The sequence below is a fragment of the Harpia harpyja genome, chromosome 3 (genome assembly GCF_026419915.1).
Source record: "Harpia harpyja isolate bHarHar1 chromosome 3, bHarHar1 primary haplotype, whole genome shotgun sequence".
Lineage (NCBI taxonomy): Eukaryota > Metazoa > Chordata > Aves > Accipitriformes > Accipitridae > Harpia > Harpia harpyja.
In genome coordinates, this window is record NC_068942.1 from 79,665,214 (window position 1) to 79,686,176 (window position 20,963).

The 20,963-nt window shown below is 47.8% G+C and overlaps 1 protein-coding gene across 4 annotated transcripts in view; it reads left to right on the forward strand.

Annotated features, from left to right (window-relative positions):
• The window catches only part of FERMT2 (FERM domain containing kindlin 2), a 49,892-nt gene extending 30,867 nt beyond the window's left edge, over positions 1 to 19,025 (forward strand). Inside the window, exons 4-16 of one of the 4 annotated variants that reach the window (XM_052783606.1) lie at positions 2,847 to 2,879; positions 3,330 to 3,555; positions 3,700 to 3,802; positions 4,142 to 4,249; positions 6,099 to 6,233; positions 8,304 to 8,353; positions 10,983 to 11,107; positions 12,340 to 12,446; positions 12,808 to 13,029; positions 15,244 to 15,264; positions 15,784 to 15,908; positions 16,137 to 16,278; positions 17,668 to 19,025. In XM_052783606.1, coding sequence (XP_052639566.1) covers positions 2,847 to 2,879; positions 3,330 to 3,555; positions 3,700 to 3,802; positions 4,142 to 4,249; positions 6,099 to 6,233; positions 8,304 to 8,353; positions 10,983 to 11,107; positions 12,340 to 12,446; positions 12,808 to 13,029; positions 15,244 to 15,264; positions 15,784 to 15,908; positions 16,137 to 16,278; positions 17,668 to 17,841 — 1,571 coding nt within the window. In that variant the 3' untranslated portion in view covers positions 17,842 to 19,025. The remainder of the gene's footprint in view (positions 1 to 2,846; positions 2,880 to 3,329; positions 3,556 to 3,699; positions 3,803 to 4,141; positions 4,250 to 6,098; positions 6,234 to 8,303; positions 8,354 to 10,982; positions 11,108 to 12,339; positions 12,447 to 12,807; positions 13,030 to 15,243; positions 15,265 to 15,783; positions 15,909 to 16,136; positions 16,279 to 17,667) is intronic. The other 3 variants (XM_052783608.1, XM_052783609.1, XM_052783610.1) reach the window with 3 other exon arrangements.
• The last annotated feature ends 1,938 nt before the right edge of the window (positions 19,026 to 20,963 follow it).

The window sequence follows — 20,963 nt, forward strand, 5'->3', positions numbered from 1 at the left end:
TGTTTGAAAGCAAATGGCAGGAGCTTAAATGATAAAGTCGGTCAAGTGGGAGCACTTTAGCCCAAATGGACTTGGGGAGAAAGCCGCAGCGATGTGCGCTGCCAGGTGGGCGAGACGTGCCTGGCTGCCAAAGCTGTTGGTTTTAAATCCAGCGATGAGAGGGAAGCAGAGCAGCTTTAATTAAAAAAAAAATCTTGGAATTCAGTAAACTTGTATTAATTGGTCTTAAATTAACTGAAGTACAAGTGAAGGTCATGCAGCGTGGTTTAATGCCACTGTTGGCTCTGGGCTTGTAAGCAGAAAGGTTTTGGCTGCGCAGGGCGCGGGTGAGGGTGATGATGCCCTGGAGTTGCCATGCCCAAGTGATGTGCACCACAGGCTCTGCAGCAAACCATCAGCATGGGTCTGTAGCAAGGGAAAAATAATCCTCCTTTTGCTCCTGTCTTGCTCTTTCTCCTCTCAGTTACTTAAAAATACTTCTGGGCTAGTCCTCTCCCACTCCTGGCTCAGGGAGTCTTCCCTGCATCGGGCAAGGCTCCAGTCAATTTTCATTTTCATTTGGCATTTTCATCTTGAAAATCCGTAATTAGCCTTTCCAAAAGTTGGTGTTTGTGGACAGCATCTCCATTAGATTAATAGGAAATACTTGGCCTGCTTTGGGGGAAATGTACGCAAAAGATAGGCTTTTATTTTAATTATTTATTGGTCTTTCAGTGAGTCACTTTGAACTGTCTTGCTGATTTTGCTTTCCTTGTGAATGAAATTACTTTTGCTACAGGTTTAATTACTGCAGCTACCTGCCATGTTTAGGTGCCATTAGTTAAAAGTCATGTTTTTAATCTGAATAAACTGTTTCTAGCGTTATTCCAACATTAGTTTGTGTGCTGAATGCTTCTGTAAAACAAGTTAATATTTCAGGATCTGCTTATTTCAGCGCATGTAGATGTAACGGGCATGTTTTGTCACTGAGCATCCCGTACCTGGCAATGAAACCATTTAAATCACTGTAGGCAGAGCTGTCAATACACCCACAGTAAATGTTGCCCAACACTTTCCATTAGAAGACCTGTATTCACTTGTTTATAAGTTAACCAAACTTTTAGCTATTTAACTGGAACTTTCCGTGACATTGCCTGCCTCAGGCAAATTTTTTAAGGGAAGCTTCTTCTGAGATGGTTCAGATGTTTGAAGAAGGTGATGAGGAGAACACTTGAGGGGAAGCTTTGCTCCTCGAGCAGACACTTAAATGGGGGGATGTCCATGGGAAAACCTGCCCGATTTGGGGCAAGAATTGGGATTTTCTTTTATTGGTCCAGTTAATGCTCAGTCCTGTCTGCTTGAGCCACATGAAGGTTGAGGCTGGCACGCCGCGAAGGCGGATGGGGAGGAGGCAAGAGCATCTTTTGGGATGCGGTTTATGGATGGTGATAGTGGTTTATTGCTGGTTCTTGTTGGACTGCTCTGCTCCTGGTGTATGTATCTGGCAAGTCACCCCTGGCCTTCTTGCAAGTGTGAAGCTTGAAGGTGGATATCTCCATCCCTTGGCCATTTCTGCTGCTTTTTTGCTCATGCCTGTTGGCTGGGTCTGTCTTGATGGCAGGTACCCATGGTGCTTACTGGTCCCCCAGATCATTAATCCAGACTGGGATGCTGGCAAAACTTAACAGGAGAATTAAAAGCATCCCGGTGGTTTTCTTGTTCAGTGGCGACAGACGGTTTTCGCTTACATTTTCCATCCTGTCAGGCAGTTTAGAATCACGTTTCTGTATTATTTTAAGATGTTGGCTGTCATTGGTATGATGCTGCTGATTCAAACCGTTCTTACTGCTCCTTGAGATACCCATGGCAAAAAAAATGTGAGTTTGGAAAGGTTTTTCTGTTGTTTTGGTCTTAGACTTTTCCAGCTGTCTAGCTCAGCTTTCTGTCATTTCTCGCCCGCTCAGGGAGGAGGGATTGTTTGGAGTGAGGAGCTGGAGGGTGGCCCGAGGTGGTGGTTCAGGGCAGCAGCAGGAGGTGGCAGAGAAGACCTTGCTTGTGGCATCTCAACCTTGCCACGTGCCACCTTCAACACCCTTAATAGTGCTCTTGGAGGTGGAGTTTGGGGGCATTGAATTGCACGTCTGAACAGGCTCGTGATTTAAAAAGGACACAAGTCTTTCCCAAAAAGCCAGTTTGGTATCGGTCCTTCTAGGTACTGGTGCACAGATTTATGCCCAGCAAATGATGCTGAGCTCATTGACCGATGGACATACGCATTGGAATTACTGACATTAGGATACGGTCGTTGAACCTCCTTTATTTTGAAAAACTGGATTTTATATTCTTAACATAAAAATCAATGCTCCTGTGAGATGAATAGGGACTATTTAGCTCTCAGCTATTTGGGGGTATGAGATACCAAGCTGGGTCCACTTTCTTCTCTTCAAATTTGTAATTTGAAAGGGTATTTTTTGTCTGCTTTGAGACTGTACGAGCTGTAAAGCTTTAAAAGGCCTGGGAGTAATGTGTGCTTCGGGATCAGTTTTGCACCAAATCGCACCACTTGCTCAGCATATTAATACCAAATTTGTCTGACCGTCTCAGCAAGCTTTTCCGTCCGTGAAATGCCACGTTTCCATGCCCGGCTGTTTCTCGTAACGTGAATAAAATAACCGTGGAGTCACTTTGGTTGCTTTGCCTGCCGAGTCCACCGGCACCACTGCAAACGCTCCATTTGGGTGGTTAAACCTCACCTGTGCTATTCTGCTCTCTTCTGAAAATGCCTGGTTTTGGCTTCTGTCCCTTCCTACTCTCCCGGTGACTTTCTCTCGCCTTCTCACTCCCCTCCTTTCTTTCCCTCTCTATAGGCACCGATATTCTTTACATCGGCCCCGTCAAAGGTGAGCTCCACCTCAGTAGGACTTTTGCGCTCTGCCTCTGGTCTCTTTGACTGCGCCCTTAGTTTATTTTCCTGCTCCTCTAAACTTTTGACTTCCAAAATCTTTAAGCAACAGGTAATACCGGTAAGTTGGGGGCCATTCGTGTCCCAGGTGCCGTAGAAATGCAGGGGCAGGAGTTTCCCGGCATGGGAGACCTGCACCTTTTCCCATGGATTTGGGCTGGAATGAGTTTTCCATCAGTTTTGCTCTTGGAGAAAAGCTGAGAGAGAGGGACAGCTTTTCATGGGAAAACAAGCAGTGCAGTGTTTTCCCATCGTGGAAAAAAAAGTGGTGAAAAAAGGGAAGGTTTCTCATCCGCTGGCTTCGGGTTTGTGTCTGAGTTGGCTTGGTTGGGAGCAGGCAGGGATTGGCCTTGAGCTAACTCCTGGCTTTTATTCCTCTTACTGGTAGGAAACATATATTCAAGTCCAGGACTGTATAGCAAAACGATGACACCGACCTACGACGCTCACGACGGCAGTCCACTGTCACCCACTTCAGCCTGGTTCGGTGACAGCGCCTTGTCGGAGGGCAACCCGGGCATCCTGGCCGTGAGCCAGCCCGTCACCTCCCCAGAGTCCTTAGCAAAAATGTACAAGCCACAGGCACTGCTCGATAAAGCCAAAATCAACCAAGGGTAAGTTAAGGATTTGTTTTTCTGCTATTTTCTTCCCTTTTTTTTTTTTTTTTAAATACGCAGTTTTAAATTGCATTCTTGAAAGCCTCATCATGACTTTGCCAGAGCTTTTTGTTTGTGTTATCCCGTGTTGACAATTTACAGATGGCTGGATTCGTCCCGATCTCTTATGGAGCAGGAGGTGAAAGAAAATGAGGCTTTGTTGCTCCGATTCAAGTACTACAGTTTTTTTGACCTGAATCCAAAGGTACAGACCTATTTATTTTAATTGCATCTTGCAGGCAAAGGCTTTGAGCAAAGGATGCCTGTATCCCTAATGTGCGTTTGTGCTGGTAAATCCTCCACCGCTTTGAAAATTGATTGTGCAGGCATCAAACCCAGGTTTGCGTGATCCCACGTACCTGTTTGCTAATGCTTAGGTATTGCTAGAGATGCTCTAAGGGTTGTTTAGAGCCACTCCACTCTGGTGGCAGAGGCTTCTCAGTCTCGGATTGAAGTGTTGCATTGAAATGAAAGATGAAGTAGTTTGGCTTGAACTGGGCTCATACGTTTTACAACCGGTCCGTGTTTTTGCGCTGTGCCGTAGTACGACGCGATCAGGATCAATCAGCTGTACGAGCAGTCCAAATGGGCTATTCTGCTGGAGGAGATCGAGTGCACGGAGGAAGAAATGATGATGTTTGCAGCGCTGCAGGTAGGAGACAGCCCGAGACGCTTACAGTTTTGGTTGAGCTTGATTTCGTAGCTTTGCAGACTTCTGTGTTGGTGAATATTGATTAACACGATAAGTGAAATCTGCTGTAACTGGTGTTTTAAGCCTCACCTTGTCTTCACTGGGAGCTTGGACTTCTCATGCTGGTAGAATTCGGATTGTTACCCGCCTCCTAATCCTCACTTGAGCTTATTAGGTAATTTAAATATTTGCTGTTGATTACTTCTCATGAAAAGGAACTTGGACTTCTTTTACCAAACATGTTTATGTCTATGTTAACTTTTTGGTTTGCCCTTCTTAAAAAACCCCAGTAAGTACACTAGGTTACTGAACTGTGTTTCTGGCATGCTACCCCTCAAACAGCTGGTGATAATCTGTGGGTTTCCCAGAACTTTTTATTTATCTGTTTTATGAAATACTTGGCGTGATTTGGCATAAATACTCCACCTGCTATTGACTTCTGTGAGACGGATGGCTATGTGTAGTCTGGCGTGCCTTGTTGCTGTAGGATGCAGAAATATCCCCATCAAGAGCAGGGCTGTCTGCTCCTAGGGCCCCTTCCAGGGAAAAAAAGTGAAAACAGAAATATAAAGACTCAGTTTACCTTTCCAAGCCAGCCAGGGTGGGTTGGGCATGGTCCTTCGTGTGAGATTTTATGGATGTTTTGGTTTTATGGGGTAAAACCAGATACAATACATCCTCCCAAACTGGGAGGTGTGGTTGATAGTCCAGAGGGTCGTGCTGCCGTCCAGAGGGACCTCGACAGGCTGGAGAAATGAGCCAACACGAACCTCATGAAGTTCAACAAGGGGAAGTGCAAAGTCCTGCCCCTGGGGAGGAACAAACCCAGGCACCAGTATATGCTGGGAGCCACCCAGCTGGGAAGCAGCTTGGCAGAAAAAGACCCAGGGGTGCTGGCGGACACCCAGCTGAACATCAGCCAGCAATGTGCCCTTGGGGCAAAGAAGGTGAATGGTATCCTGGGCTGCCTTGGGCAAAGCATTGCCAGCAGCTCGAGGGAGGTGATCCTTCCCCTCTGCTCAGCACTGGTGAGGCCACAACTGGAGTACTGGGTCCAGCTCTGGGCTCCTCAGTGAAAGAGAGATGTGGACATAGTGGAGAGAGTCCAGTGAAGGGCCACAAGGATGATGAAGGTCCTGGAGCATCTCTCCTGTGAGGAAAGGCTGAGGGAGCTGCGACTGTTCAGCCTGGAGAATAGAAGGCTCTGAGGGATCTTATTAATGTATTTAAATACCAGGTGGGAAGCTGTAAAGGAGATGGAGCCAGGCTCTTCTCAGTGGTGCCCAGTGACAGGACCAGAGGCAATAGGCACAAACTGAAACACAGGAGGTTCCCTCTGAACATCAGGAAACATTTTTTTACTGTGAGGGTGACCGAGCACTGGCACAGGTTGCCTAGAAAGGCTGTGGAGTCTCCATCCTTGGAGATACTCAAAAGCCAACTGGATATGGTCCTGGACAACGGCTGTAGGTGGCCCTGCTTGAGCAGGGGGTAGGACCAGACGACCTCCAGGGCTCCTTTCCAACCTCAACCTGGCTGTGATGCTGTGAAAAGAGTAGCTCTGCCCTGCGGCGTCCAGAACGGTCCTTCAGGGTCTGTACCGCCGACTCTTGGACTGAAAGCAGCCAAGCCGGTCATTCCCGACTCAACTGCGCTTGGGTTTCAGCACTTGCTGGCCTCTGCTCCCACGGAGGGTACAGCTTCGGTTTTCCACTCCGCATCCCAAGCGTGGTCGTTGTGTCGTGATGAGCCCGCGGCATCCGGCAGATCGCAGGAGCATCCCGGTGAAATGCTGTGCCTTGCCTTTCAGTACCACATCAATAAACTGTCCATCATGTCCTCGGAAAACCACCTGAACAACAGCGACAAGGAGGTGGATGAAGTGGATGCTGCGCTCTCGGATCTGGAAATTACTTTGGAAGGTGGCAAAACGTCGACGATCCTGGTAAGGGTTGCAGGCACGCGGTGGCAGGGTGGCTTGCGCGTCCCCTCCTCACCTCGCACGAGGCAGGAATAATCATCCCGAGCTGGGAATTTTTCCAGGCATCCAACCTTTTCTATTTCCTTCCTCTCCCTTTTTTTCTATTTCTGCTCTTACAGCATGAGAAAGTTGTCCACAGCCCAGTGAAGCAACATAAAACATAGACCCCAATAATATTTTCTTAAAAATAGTATTTTTTTAAAATTCCAAGGGGTAGTTTTGGTGGGAGGGACCCTGGGCAGTGTCTGACATGGGGCCAGCACCGAGCCGGAGCTCTGCTCTGAGCCCAAAGCAGCATAAAAACCTCTTTGAGCACGTGCACATATTGAACCAAAGGCTTCATTTAAGCCGTAAGACCGCCTTCTGGTTTTTGGGTGTTTGCAGTTAATTTAGCAGGGGGAGCTCAGCCCATCCCACATGCCCAGCTCTGCATTGCTGCAGAAGTCAAGTGCAATATTACTTTTTTCCTGCTGGGACCATAAGACCAAATGGTGTTGGAGAAGTCCCAGAGGAGCCAGGATCTTACTGAAACTCCCCTCCTGCATCAAGCCACCTTCCTGGTGAAATAATGGAAGACAAAATTAATTTGGTTTCTGTTCTCGGTACCGACTTTCCAAAGTACTGAATTCTTCACACTGAGGCTTCTCTTCCACCGTTTCTCATTCACGGCAAAGTTTTACAGCACCTGAAACAGCTGCCGTGATTTTCAGAAATAACTTATGCTTATGAAACCCTATTTTTATTAGACTGGATTTTACAGCCTGGAGTGGGCTATGACTGTATTTCAGAGGATTTCATTTTTTTTTTTCTGATATGCTGTTTTAACACTGGTTTTCCACCTTTAGAAATGTAAAACCCAAGAACTAAACTGCAGAAAAAGGACTAGGTCCAGTCAGACTTGGCACGGCAAATCTTTTCCAGGCATTTTGCACATTTATACCATCTCTGAGTTTCATTTTAAGTTCTTTCAAACCCTAAAATCCCTGAAATTTTCCAGTCTTACACTTCATATAATCTTTTTAAGTGTTTATTAAGGGTCTTTTTGAAGTTAACATCCGTACTTAGCCTGCTTTGCTAGCATTAATAACAGCAGAGATTTATAATATTAACTGGTTGCCGCAGGGAGAGCAGCGCTGCTTCGGTGCGACAGAAATAATGACAAGTTTTTATCGCCAAGAGATCTTTTATAATTTCTTTGCAAAAGCAGATTTAAAGCACAGTACTAAGGAACAGTCCCTGCCAGATAGGAGTGAAGACGACAATGATTCATCAAAAAAACTCCATCCCTTTCCATAGGGGTTGCTAGCAGTAGCCATTTCCAGATGCATTCGAGTAATTGAATATGGATAATGGGCAATTACTGGATTGTTTGTTTAGATTCTGCATTTTTTTCCCTGTGGTATCTATAAACAGCATTGCTCACTGCAGATGGAAAGTAAACTGTCTTGCTACTGGAAGCTGTTGGAGCAGTCTTTGCTTTTTCTGGCCTTTGAAAACCCTTTAGTTTGAGCTTGTGGGAATTGCAAGTGCCACCCTATGTATTTTGCTCATGCAAAATGTGAAGATAAACTCAATATTAAAAAAGCTGGCGGGGGGGAAACCTTTCTAGACTGTCAGAAAGCCCTTCCCCAGTCCACCATGGAGGTGCAGAGCAGCATCTTCTCCTTTTGTTTGGAGTCTAAGGAAATAACTAAGGGAGGAGAAAAATCCCTGTGCGAACATGAGCCGGTGTGACCGCCAGTGACCTCGCGGGTGGGAATTGGCTCCAGCGGCAGCAGGAATTCCTCAAAGAAAAATAAAACCTTGTCCTCTGGTTTCCAAACAGCACTTCTGTGCAATAGATTTTTCTCCGCTTGCTTCTCCCGTGAAGTGGATGAGGCTTTCTCAGCAGCATTTTTGTGACCCCTGAGCCCTGATCTTGGCTGATGAAGCTGCTGCCGGCTTCCTCCCCTCTGCAGCACCCCTTCCCTCTCGGACCCACCACCCCGGCTCCGCTCGGGCAGGCGGGTGAATGGGATAATCTTTTATTTTCAGGGTGACATCACTTCCATCCCAGAGCTCGCCGACTACATTAAAGTCTTCAAGTAAGTGCTGATGGGAAGAGGTGCTTGTGAAACTGGTAATGTCTATGAATAATTAATGGTCCTACTGCCTAATATCCTTTTTTTTTAATCTCCTGGCCTTAAGATCTTGCTGCACACCACTATGTTATCTCGTGTGAAAAGCCACCCGGCAATTGCCGCGTAATACCACAGCTCAGCATCTGTGCTCTCTCACTATTAAAACATTTTACTTCTTTATCCTGTAGCACAGTCACTAAGTATTTCACACTATTCGAAATACTGGATATTGAAGTTGATCAGTTCTTAAATATAAAACCCAGGGTGTTTGCCCACGATCACCGCCCCAGCAGGTATGCATCCCTCCGGGGGAGCTTGCTGCATCCCGTAGCCAGCAGCGTGTGCTGGGATATTTCTCTAACACAATTAATGCCCAGGAGATAATCAAGCCATCCTAAAATTAGGATCGAAACCTAGAAACCTTGCTCAAATACTTCTCCTGGTTTGCAAGAGACTGGATGAATTATAAACAGCCGGAATCCCGGTCTGTCTGCCTTCTTGCCAAAAGGAGCAGGTTAAGCTGACTCTGCTCCTCTTCCAGCTCACTCAGGATTTAGGGGTTATTTTAATTTTGCTTTGACTTGGACGGTGGTATGTGGAAACCGGGAACAGCAGCGTCTGGACTTTGAGTAACATTTTGGCAGGCAGGACTGTCTTTTGCAATTTATTGCCTGCTGCAGCGAGGGTTACGGTGAAAGTTCTGGAAACTGGAAATAATGATGAGATTTCACAGCATAGCTATAGGATATAGAAGAAAAAGCTGTAGGCAGTGAAATAGCTCTGGAACAAGCCTTTATTTTATTAATTTTTTGGTTCTGGAGCCAGAACCTAGTACTTCTGTTCTGAAAAACTCTTTCTCCCTCTCCAAAGGCGAATTAACAAGGTCTGCCTGTCTGTCTGGGCTTGTGGTCTGTCTTAACTGGGGCAAAGTTTCAGGCCTGCAGCCTGGGCCCTGCATCTGAGCGTGTGTTCTTCCTTCCTTGAACAAACAAACTAACAAAAAACTTGTTCTTTCCTTCGATGTGCATACTTGCCAATAAAATTAGGCACGACTCAGGGAGCTAATTGCTTGCAAATTGGATGCACCAGTTGGTGGGGCAAGAGATGGAGAAGTGGGAAGCTGCTGGTTCCCTCCCCTCGCCCAGTGCAAGCCCCAAACGCTGGGGTTGGGATTTGAGGCTGTCCTGCCATGACAGGGAAGCACAGAATTGCCATTTGCTCCTAAAAATGAGGGCCAGGGGGTATTTTGCTGCCAGAAACCCAACGTAAATGCCACGATGTTAGGAGCTGGCCCAGCTTTGGACGTGCCTCTTGTCACACTTCAGTTGGGGAGGAGCTGCAATATATGTCCCTAGTATGCCTTGTATATAAGTCCTAAATGTCCCTATACGTGCCTGGTGCTGCTGCAGAGACTTGGGATGTTTCTCTCTCCCCTGCAATTTAAAGGACCCCCCCCAAAAAAGCTCAAGACAGTAAAGATGTATTAAAGCATCTTTAGCAAGGGATACAGAGTGAAGAATGGAAAAGCCTGCATGTGTGGGATGGCTTGGCTGGAGGTTGGTGACTTCTTCTGTAGCGGGAGGCAGCTTTCAAAGGAAATTGCGGTTGTAAAGTTTGCACGGGGCAGGGCTGTGTGTGCCAGGGCTTTAGGAGGAGGAAAACCAGCAAAGGCAGGAGGAGGCAGCAGATGCCCCAAGCTCAGATGTCCATCAGAGGTGTGGGAGCAGCAGGGTTCGGGCAGACGCCGTGTTTCTCCCCCACCTCCCTAATTTCCCCGAGCAGCCCCTAGCACGCTTTTGCTTGGAAATGAAAGTGCAGAGCCCTGAGGACAAGCAATTGGGGCCATCACATATTTGATCCCTACAGGTGAGGGTTCAGCAGCTATTTCTGGGATGGAGATGAGGGAAGTGCATTGCAGTGAGAAACTGCAGACGCAGCCTTTGAACGAGGTTTAGAAGTTAGGGATGGTTAAGAAAAATCAGAAACTTGCAGCTCTAGGAAGGTCCTGGGCTCGTGGTGGGATGAGGAGGCTCAGGATACCACCATGCCAGGTGGTGCTTTGCTTTGCTGCGGGCTTGCAAGGCCATCGCTACTTCCACAAAGTTGGGTAAAATCCATGTTTTCCATAGGAAGGAACTGAACCTTTTCTGATGTGGAGTGTTTAAAAAGAAAACAACAAGTGTACTCATGCATGTGCTTGACTGACAAGTCTTTTAGAAGTACCGCTTCCTTTCAGAGGTTGAGTGGAGTGGTTCCAGTTTAATGTGGCGGGTGAAGAGGCATATTTTGCAGTGGTTCATGGACATGTCTATTTTTGTAATACAGTTCTCCAGCTCCCCCACCTTGCCCCAAATTAGTGGGACCTCCATGGGATTGAAGAGTCCAAATTTGCAACTGTAGCTCAATTTCTTGACCCAAAATTGTAGTGAAGGGATGGCGAGCGGTGGCTGAGCTCCCAGGCAGGGACTGTGCCGGGGGTGGGCATACCCCAGGCTGCTGACCCCAGGTTTTCAAGGGTGAAATGAGTTTTCCAGTGCAGCAGCTTCGTTTAGGAGCTTAAACCAAATGTAACGTCCCTCAACCTGTCTGGCAGGCCCAAGAAGCTGACGTTGAAAGGCTACAAGCCATATTGGTGCACCTTCAAAGATACATCTATCTCCTGCTATAAAAGCAAAGAGGAATCCAATGGGACTCCTGCACACCAGATGAACCTGAGAGGTAAGAGAAGCGTCAGCACTGTTGCGTTTTAATCCAGTAATAGGCTGCTCCTCTTGCATCTTGTTTTCCTACTGCTTTATTTTCTTGGCATGCCATTCTAGGGTTGGGTAAATATGTTTAAAGGAATGAGGGTGACTGGGTTGGATAGCATAGCATATATTTAGACTTCTAGAAAGTGAGTACGTGGTACGTGTGACCCCAAGGGGAAGTGCCAATACCATGGAGAAACAACTTGCCGTTCTCCTTTTTGTTGTGACTGTCCAAAAGAATTGAACTAACTCCCATGGCAGAGAATAAGTTTGAGCACACGCTGCACTGGAGAGAACAGACCATTCTCTTCCTCCACTGCCTTTAAATTTTTTTCCTCCTCTCCCTGGTGCTGGTTGTGAGCAGCCTCGCTCAAGCGCTCCCTGCGAGCCTTGCACATGAGTTTTTAAATTCCTACAGCTGCTGGTTTTTCTTATGTCAAGTTAAACATTCCTGCTCCAGCAGCCACCAAACTGCAGAGCTCATTTTTTTCCCTGTGGAGGCAGGAGCAGATGTGATGCCAAGTGACCTCGGGCTGCAGTCAGAGCGAAGCCCAGCCCTCAGGACCTTTTTGGGAGCTTTTGACATATCTGCTGTGACGGCACTTTTAAAAAATCTCAGAGGCGGCGTTGAAGCGGCGCCCGGGCTAACTTGGCTGGTTCTGTTCATCACCCCCCCGTGTTTATACAACCGCTTGTAGTTCTCTCCAGACACCAAAAGCGGGATGCTCACACCTCGCCACTGATTATAGCAGCAATGCGCCCGGCCGAAATAATGTATAAGGCTTTCAGGGTGAGAGTCAGCACCCGTCCAGCCACCTTTTCCTACACTTTCATGAAAATTCTGGGGACACGGGGTGTTTGCCAGCCATCAGGTCCATTCGTGAGGCCAGGCAGGATCTATGAGATTAATTCTGCGGGCGAGGGTTAGCTTTGGCTTCATTGCTTTCAGATCAGGTCTTGCTTTTTCCCCCTCTTTTTTCCTGTCACTTGGAAAAAGAGACATCTGACACAGTTTTTGTCCCTGCTATGTAGAGTGTTTATCCCATCGGAGATGTGGTGTAAGACCTTTGCAGCACTGAGATGCTGTTGGACGCCCTTTAGTTGGAGAGCTTTGCTTTTTCTTTTCCTTTTTTTGGTTTTTTTTTCCTCTTTTTAAAGCATAGTTCTTCACAACCCTGTTAAACACTGGCTCCCTCTTTGCAGGATGTGAAGTTACCCCTGATGTGAACATCTCTGGTCAGAAGTTTAACATCAAACTTCTGATTCCGGTGGCGGAGGGAATGAATGAAATCTGGCTTCGCTGCGATAATGTAAGTTTATCGCTTGGACCAGCCCTCTCTTCGCCCTTTGCCCACCATCAGCTCATGCTCGGACGTGCCGTGTAGCTGGCGTTAACTAAAAAAAAGTAGAAAATGCACTCACATGTGTCTGATCTTGACGTTCAGAGCACGCGTGTGAATTTGGAGTAGAAAATCAGCCCCTGCTCTTCCTCGGCTTTGTCCCGTGGTTATAATCTACACGTTGGCTGGGTTTCTGCCCATCTTTGTGCATGCTCGAGTCTCCTGGGGCTGGAAGGGAAATAAAGGCTCCCTGGAGTTTTATTTGAGGGGTGGGGGGGCAGGCGGCACCCTCACCTCTCTGACGGGCGCGGGTCTCTGTTTTGGGGGGCAGGAGACGCAGTACGCCAGCTGGATGGCCGCCTGCCGCCTGGCCTCCAAGGGCAAGACGATGGCCGACAGCTCCTACGGCATGGAAGTACAGAACATCCTCTCCTTCCTGAAAATGCAGCATTTGAACCCAGACCCGCAGCTGATCCCAGAACAAATCACCACCGACATAAATCCCGAGTGTCTGGTTTCTCCTCGCTACCTGAAAAAGTACAAGAACAAGCAGGTACGTGCTCGTCCGCTCTCCCGGCACGGTGTTGGTGTTGGTGTGGAGCGGGCTGACCGTGCACCTGTTTCGGCATTAGCCGGCATTTAACACTACGTGTTTCGGATGTTGTCACTTAATCGGATGCACGCGGTTACTAAAATGAGATGCTGACTGAAATGTGTGGTTTCGATCCAGCACCTGGGTATGGCACCCACGACCTTAACTATGCCATATATTTTGCGACAGTGCACCTACACAGCCTCGGCAGCAGGGAAACATTTATTTTAAATACATTTAAAATGTATTTACATTTATTTAAAATACATTTTGGGAACGGTTTTTACCCCTGCTGGTAACCGAGCAATGGTGCAGCAAAGCACGGGTCATCTGCCCCCATCTCTCCCCGCACAGATGTAGCAGCGATGAGATGAAATCAGTCCCCGGTGCTGGGATTAAAACCCGTTCACTTGCACAGAGTCCGTGCAGAAAACCTCAGGATCAGTGGAGTTGCAGTTGCTTGCAGTGCTTTATCCAGACTTGGCTGTAATGTGGTTTGTGTATTTCTGTCTTTGCTTTTCCACTACTTCCAAATGCCAGTCCTTGAAACATTGCTTCATTTTGAGTTGCTGTGACTTGTGCTTGAACTCCACGCTACATTCGATCCGTGCATGACAGGGCTGAACTGTTCTGCGCTGGAAATAAATGCATGACTTTCTGAAAGACATTATATGTCAGGACAGCGGCAAAAATAAGTAAGGCATTGCTCCATGGCCTTTCGGTGACTTAATCGTTCAGCTGTAGCTTCGCAGCCTGTGTACTTCAGGCTGGCTGTGGCTAGATACGATTTCTCCAAACCCAGAAGAAGGCTGCAAGTCAGAGAAGCAGGAAAAATATAACTTTTTATTGGCACAGCACGATGATTTCCTGGCAGTGGAGTTATATTTTATATAGCCCTTATTATTCTTCTGAATAAGCCTTTTTATCCACTTGGATGGAGGAGAGGCTGCATAAATACGATTTCAACATATATAATACCTTCAAGGCTTGAACTCAGTAAAATGGAGGCACCTGGAAAAATATTAGCTCGCAGAACTTGCTTACCGTGCAGGTATCCTCGTTATAAAAATAACCTCCGTCGAAGCGTGGGGATGGGCACGAGCCCTTGCCCTGCTCCAAGCGGAGCCGGGGGCCGCGATGCAAACGCCAGGTCCCCTATAGACATCGGCTAAACAGCAGATTTAGGCTTTTCTTTTATGGCCAGAGGCAGAGCTTGCAGCAGCGAAGGATGTTTGCCGGCGGCATGTGTGCTGGCACGGCTGGGAAGGACGGAGGGATGGAAGCTGCGGGAATGCAAGGAATTCGGCCGCGAGGGTCCCTCCGCACCCCGGCACGGGGGAAGGAGGAGGAGGAGGAGGAGGAGGAGGAGGAGGAGGAGGAGGAGGAGGTCACACAGCCCACAAATGGTGCCGAAATGGCAATTGGCAGTGGGCCTTGCCGGAGGATTTATAGAGGTGCCTGGTCCCACACCAGCCCCAGACCCGCTCGGGTGGTGTTTGCCTCCAACGTGCTCTTGCAGCAGCGTAGGGTTGGCAGGTTGGGTTTGGGGAGCCCCAAATCCTAAATGCAAAAAAAAACCCAACCCAAAAGAAGCGTATTCACAGCTTTCAGGTACCGTGCTGGGGTTCGGTGTCGGATTGGCGTCCAGCCGGCTTGCGAGGGCAGATGCATCCCCAGGAAGCCCAGCTGATGTTATCCTCCAGCCGCCTGTTATCCCGAGCAGCATCCCCATCATTTCTCTGCATATCTCAAATAAAAGGAGCTATTGAGCTAACGGCCCATAGTGAACTGTTGAGCTTCCCTTTCGAGTAAGTGGGCTTGAGTTTATGCAGAGGTGTGGGGAGAATTCTCCTCTGAGCTGGCAGCTTCACCCTCCCCTTTATCCACCAGAAGGACCAAAACCATCTCTACACAACGCTGGCCCGCCGGGACCGCACCGGTGCTCAGGCAGGGACGGCACGAGCGGTGAATATCTGCTCGCTTGTCCCTTCTCCGTCCTTACGTTCACTTTGGCTGCTTTTCTGCCTAAGAAATTGTGCATGTGGTTTTTTTGCTTGAACTTTGGTTTGCAGTTAATTTACACTTTTTCTTTGCTTTGTTGCCATATTTCTGATTGCTTTTTTTTCTTTCTGCCTCCTTTTCTTTTTTTTTTTTTTTTCGCCTTGCCATCTACAGCCAGGCTATGTAAGAGACTTGGTAAGTGACAGCAACAATAAAATTAAGATATATTTAAGATAAAACTTAAAATAGTCTAGAACCCCTTCGGTTTGGAGAGCAGCAATGAAAAATCTAACAAAACCTACATCCCCCCAGAGAAACTTGGGCCCTGTTTGGTTTTTATAATGGTCCCCAGTGATTTATGCTGCGAAACTAGAAACCCTACACCAGAAATTTGCCCCGCCGTTTGCTCACATCCTGCGTCTTAAACTAACCGAGCCTGAGCGGCTCTTAGCCTCCAGACAGCTCAAATCTATATTTGCTTTTGTATGTCTGGAGATACAAAACAAAAGCAGCTCCACGTTTATCAGCCGTGGTCGCAGGCTTTGAGCAGTCGTAGCTGAAATAAGACCTCAGGGCAGAAATTATCGATTATCTGCATTGTTTGTAACCGCGCTGGCTCCCAAATGCCTCCCGAGTTGTTACCCATTCGCGTGACAGTCGAGATGCCACTAACAAACCCCCTCACCTAAAGCCGGTGTGTCTCGCCGCCCGCAGATCACGGCACGCATCCTGGAAGCCCACCAGAACGTCGCTCAGATGAGTCTCATCGAAGCGAAGATGCGGTTTATTCAAGCCTGGCAGTCGCTGCCGGAGTTCGGCATCACGCATTTCATTGCAAGGTCGGTGGGTCTGCTGGGCAGAACAGGAGGAATTTCATGAATAAATATGCACAATCCATTAAATATGCAGCACATCCTTAGCTGTGGAAGTTGCACTGGTACTGGAATTAAAAGCATTAATTGCATCGACTTATAAAACCAAATTTATAAGTTAACTCAGCTGCTGAATTTAAGCCGCGTAGCTGTGTATTGCGGGTGTGCATTTATTAATCCCTCGCCGTGTCGCAGGTTCCAGGGGGGCAAGAAGGAGGAGCTGATCGGCATCGCCTACAACCGGCTGATACGGATGGACGCGAGCACGGGTGACGCCGTCAAAACCTGGCGGTTCAGCAACATGAAGCAGTGGAACGTAAACTGGGAGATTAAAATGGTGAGCTGGTGTTTTACACCTCGGCCGCTTCCCCCGCTCCTGTTACGTGAGACAGGCGTTGCTCTTGGGTTTTTTTTAAGTTGACTCTGTAAGTCAGCTTTTAAAAAGTCAGGTTTTCACATCGCTGTTTTCTAAAGCATGTCCCATCTGGCTGTGTTAATGTAAGATAGTTTCTCCTCACTCCTCTTCCACCCTCCTTGGAGATCTAGCAGAGCTTGTCCTAACTGCCGGTGGAGTTGAGTATGACCCTTAAAAAGAAGAAAACAAACAACTGAATTTTTCTTTAATGCAGCCAGTTACACACTTAATGCGTAACGATTTTCTCCGGTTTCTGAACACCCACTCAAAGGCAGCTAAATAAAATCAAACTTCAGAACAGATGCTTAGGCTTGATCCTAACCAGTAACATAAATGCACTGGGCCTTATCCATACTAAAATTCCTTTTACTTGCAGGACAGCTCAGGTTGTCCTGTAAGTAATGAAAAGCAACAGTAGACACTTCACTAGGCTCCGAGATGGGCTTTTATCCAACCGTTACGTTTGGACACACAAACTTTTTGTGCTCCTTTTCGGGGGAATACATAATTAAAATTGCCAGGGATATGTGAGGGCTGTTCTCCTGCGGTTTGCGGCTCATTAAGAGTTGCTAGAGAAATTATTCAGCTTCCCCTCTGCCTCAGAGTCTTTGTTTTGACCCAGTTGCAAGCCCCGATATCCCAATTATTCGGCTCGGATACTCTGCTGGGAATCCCCCTCCCTCCCGCAGAGCTGTCAGTGATGGGGGGACAAAAAAATAACGGGCATCAATAAATGGACAGTCTATTCAGTCACTCCAAAACGAGCTCCCCCAACCCCCACTAAGTATTTTTACAGCCAAACTTCAACTTACTTAGAAAACCAGAATACACTCGCAGGGAAAACTAGAAAGAAATCCCAGCCCTCGACAGGTCTGTGCCCGGTCTCTGTTTCCCTTGAAGCAAAGAAGATGTCGCCACGTGCTTACCGCCGAGAGGTGCAAACATGCTGGATAATTGTCTCTGAGTCACGGGAGAATAAAAGGTATAATGATAAGTTAAATAAGTAAATAAATAGATAAATAAAATTGAAAATTACATAAAAATGAAATAATAAAAAAAGCAATAAAAGGTATTTCTGTATCTAAACATTTGAACAATAATCCTTGCATCACAAAATATCTCAAGTTGGAAGGGACCCGTAAGGATCATCGAGTCCAAATCATCATTTACATCACTGGATTTTGCTTAGGCAATGGAAAAGGCATCTGGGTTAACAGAAAAGAAAAACAAGGCAGAAAGGAAGAGCGTGCGTCAGTGTAACTCCTTTGGGAAGGCGCCGGTGAGGCTGACCCCTGTGTTTTTGCCTTCTAGGTGACAGTAGAGTTTGCAGATGACGTTCGGGTGTCCTTCATTTGCACGGAGGTGGATTGCAAAGTGGTTCACGAGTTCATCGGCGGCTACATCTTCTTGTCGACACGAGCGAAAGATCAGAATGAGAGTTTAGATGAAGAGATGTTCTACAAACTGACCAGTGGTTGGGTGTGAGTCCCATGTACTGTATACCGAGAGGAAACTCCATGGCCATATTAATATTTAACTTTAAAAAGCTGTTCTTTGAAATATGCTGCTTAATAAAGTAAGCTTGAAATGTATCTTTTTTTTTTATTTTGTATCATGAAAATTTTTGCATTACCAGACCAGTTAATCTGTGTGCACTAATGAGCACTTCTGTTAATTTGCTATAACAAGACCGTATCTGGGCCAGGTGATCGTGCCGCTGGCCTTTAGATACCGAATCTGATGGGCAGATCAGGATAAGATTTGACTGACTTAAAATAGCCAATTTTCTAAGAGAACTCTAAGCCATCTTCTTGTAAAGCCATCCAGGGCTTAACCTATATGAAGTCTATTTATCATGTTTAATGCATGAGTGTTTTCTTTCTTTTTTTGTGTTTTTTATTCTGTACATTTGACCTGTTTTGAAGTCGTCCTACCCATAAGTAGAATTGCCATCTCTCTTTTCACACTACATGCGCCAGGACTGCTACAGGTGCCTGACATGACTTTGGAGATAGTTGCGTGTGGCCTCGAAGATGATCTTCTGTTAGTCTGTTATAGCTTGGTTTTATTTGTTAACTTGCCTTTTGATAATCATTTATATTGTCTTTTTTTTTTTAATTTTATTTTATTTTTACACCATATTGTATTATGACACTTTTAGTATTCACCAGCATAGTCACTGTTCTGCCTATGATATGCAAACTTTTTCATTACAATATGAAGTAAAGGTTTATGAAGTATAGGTTTTGTGTAACTAATGTAAAAAACACAAATTTTATAAAATTGTACAGTTTTTTTAACTAGTCTCACAAGCCAGCTAGAATATTGCATAGATCTGGTGTATCAGCCTTAACTATAGTATGCCTGTAAGGGGTATGGGGAGTAACCAAGAAACAACAAAAAAAAACCAAAACAAATTTCAGTCCAGTAGATTTTTATCTAAGTTAAATGGGATTTCAGAGCTGCGCCACAACACCCTCGATAACTGATACCTGGGGCCAGGACCTCCCCGTTCGTTAAGCCAACGCAGTGTTAACGCTAACGGGGAGGGATCTCCTGCCCCACCTAATGCCGAGGAATAACCAGTGTTGCGTTCCTGTAGTCTGTGGTTTCAAGACTATGTACAAATGCATTTTATTTTAAATAAAAGTCAAATCTTTTATTTAATATTCAGCTGCCGCTCCTGGGTTTTGTGGTTCAACTGCTCTACGGCAGGGCCGTAAGCAGCTCCCATATGATACAGCCACCCTGTGCCAGCCCCGCGCTCCCTCCCGCTGCCTTATCCTGAGTTTGCCGAAACAAAATGCCACCAAAACCCAAAGCAAAGTACAGGAATGGGGCAGGAGAGTCCAAGCAGCGTTGGTCCCGCTCCCTGGCCAGGCAGGCAGTGGGGAAGCATCCCAGGGATGCGGGGAGGGATGCTGCCCGGGACACGTGCAGTCAGTACCCTGCCGTCCCCTAATTTGAAGGCTGCTGATGGAACACTGGGGTATAAAACAGCCTCGGCACGCTGGGCTCAGTTACGTTGGCAAGAAGGAAAAAATCGATCTATTTGCAAGCCGAGCTTAAAATGCTGTATTTCAGCCTTTCAGTTGGCAGTGAAATGAAATTGGGTTTGGTGCCAGCCTGTCCGGAGAGCAGCACCGTGGTGGGAGATGCTGCCCATGGCCGGTGAGAGCCCTCGACCCGCTGCCTGTGGAGCGGGGGTTTGGCAAGCGGCGGAGATGGTGCTGCTGTGCAGGAATATGGATGTTCCCCAGGCAGAGAAGCCAGCAAGAGATTCACCACCGGGAGAGCTCTGTGCCCAAAAACACCCTGATGGAGGGAGCAGGGATGCTGCTTGGCCACGTCTGGTCCAGCTCCCAGCTTTGGTTATCCCATCCCGACACGGCAGAGCCGCAGCGGGGCCGGAGGGATGTGAGGAGGGATGGGAAAGGGGTGAGGATGGCTGCTCGACTGCACCTCCAGGTCTGGGGGGACAGAGAGCGGCAGGCGACAGCAACGCCTGCAGCATCTTCCCTGGGCGCAAGCTGAATTTGCTCCCTTGCGGGCGGGTGCTTGGAGGAAATGATGCATTTCCCCATCACTGCTGTGTTTCTGCAGCGATCCTCTATTTTTCGCACCACGTGCTCTTGGATGGGTTGCACCTTGCTCCATAAAAGCAAGGGGAAGGGGTGGCCTGACAGTGCCGGGCAATTCTTCCCACTCCTTGGTCCCACCGCAAATGGGACCACAGGCCGGGGCAGAGGTGTACTCAGGACGTGACGGGGATGCTCCCAACCCTGTCCCATACCTGCAGGCTTGTTCTTTTGGGTGCTGGCAGCTCCCGGCTGCCTGGCAAGTCCAGGCAGCCCCGGGGAGGCACGCGAACGGAGGAACGGCATGCACGCTCCTGGCAGGCAGCGCCGGGATTTTGGCTGGATGCGGGAGCGGGTGAGGCAGGGCAATAAAAAACGTGCCCGGCTTGGAACAGCACCGAAGCTGGGCGTGTGGTGGGGATGGCTCGCTGAAAAATGTTTACCTCCTATTTCACAGCCTGAGGTTATGTGGGATGGAGAGGTGTAACGTAGAGAGGAAAGGTGGGGGGACAAGATGTGTCCCCCCTGGGTCTGTCCATCCCCAGCCTCCTACGCAGGGCTCTGCTCTGCTGAATCGGGGCCCGATTTTGCAGCTGGGGGAGGTGATAAGGCAGGAAACACTGAGCAGAAAAGCAGAGGAGGTCGGGGAAGGGGCATGGGAAGGCAGAGGCTGCTTTCGACCGCAGACCTTCCCCACACGGCCCCCCGAGGATGAGAGCAGGGAGAAGCTGGGTGGGAAGCGGGGAGCAGTGCGGGCGCTTGCAGGAGGCTGGGAAGCAGCGAGGGGGTCGCAGGGAGCTTCGAGGTGATCCGAAAGAGGCTTCTGGGTGTTCTAGGATGTCTTTCCTTTCTCCCTGGATAAAAAAATGCAAATGAAAATGAGCTGTTGGAGTAGAGGGGGCAGGGAGATAAAAAAAAAAAAAATCTGTGGTTTACCTACAGTCTGGAGAGACACCAGGTAAAATACAGCACGGATGGGAACGGCCGCACGGTGAGGACAGACACGGGGGTGAGGAGGGAGCATGTTGC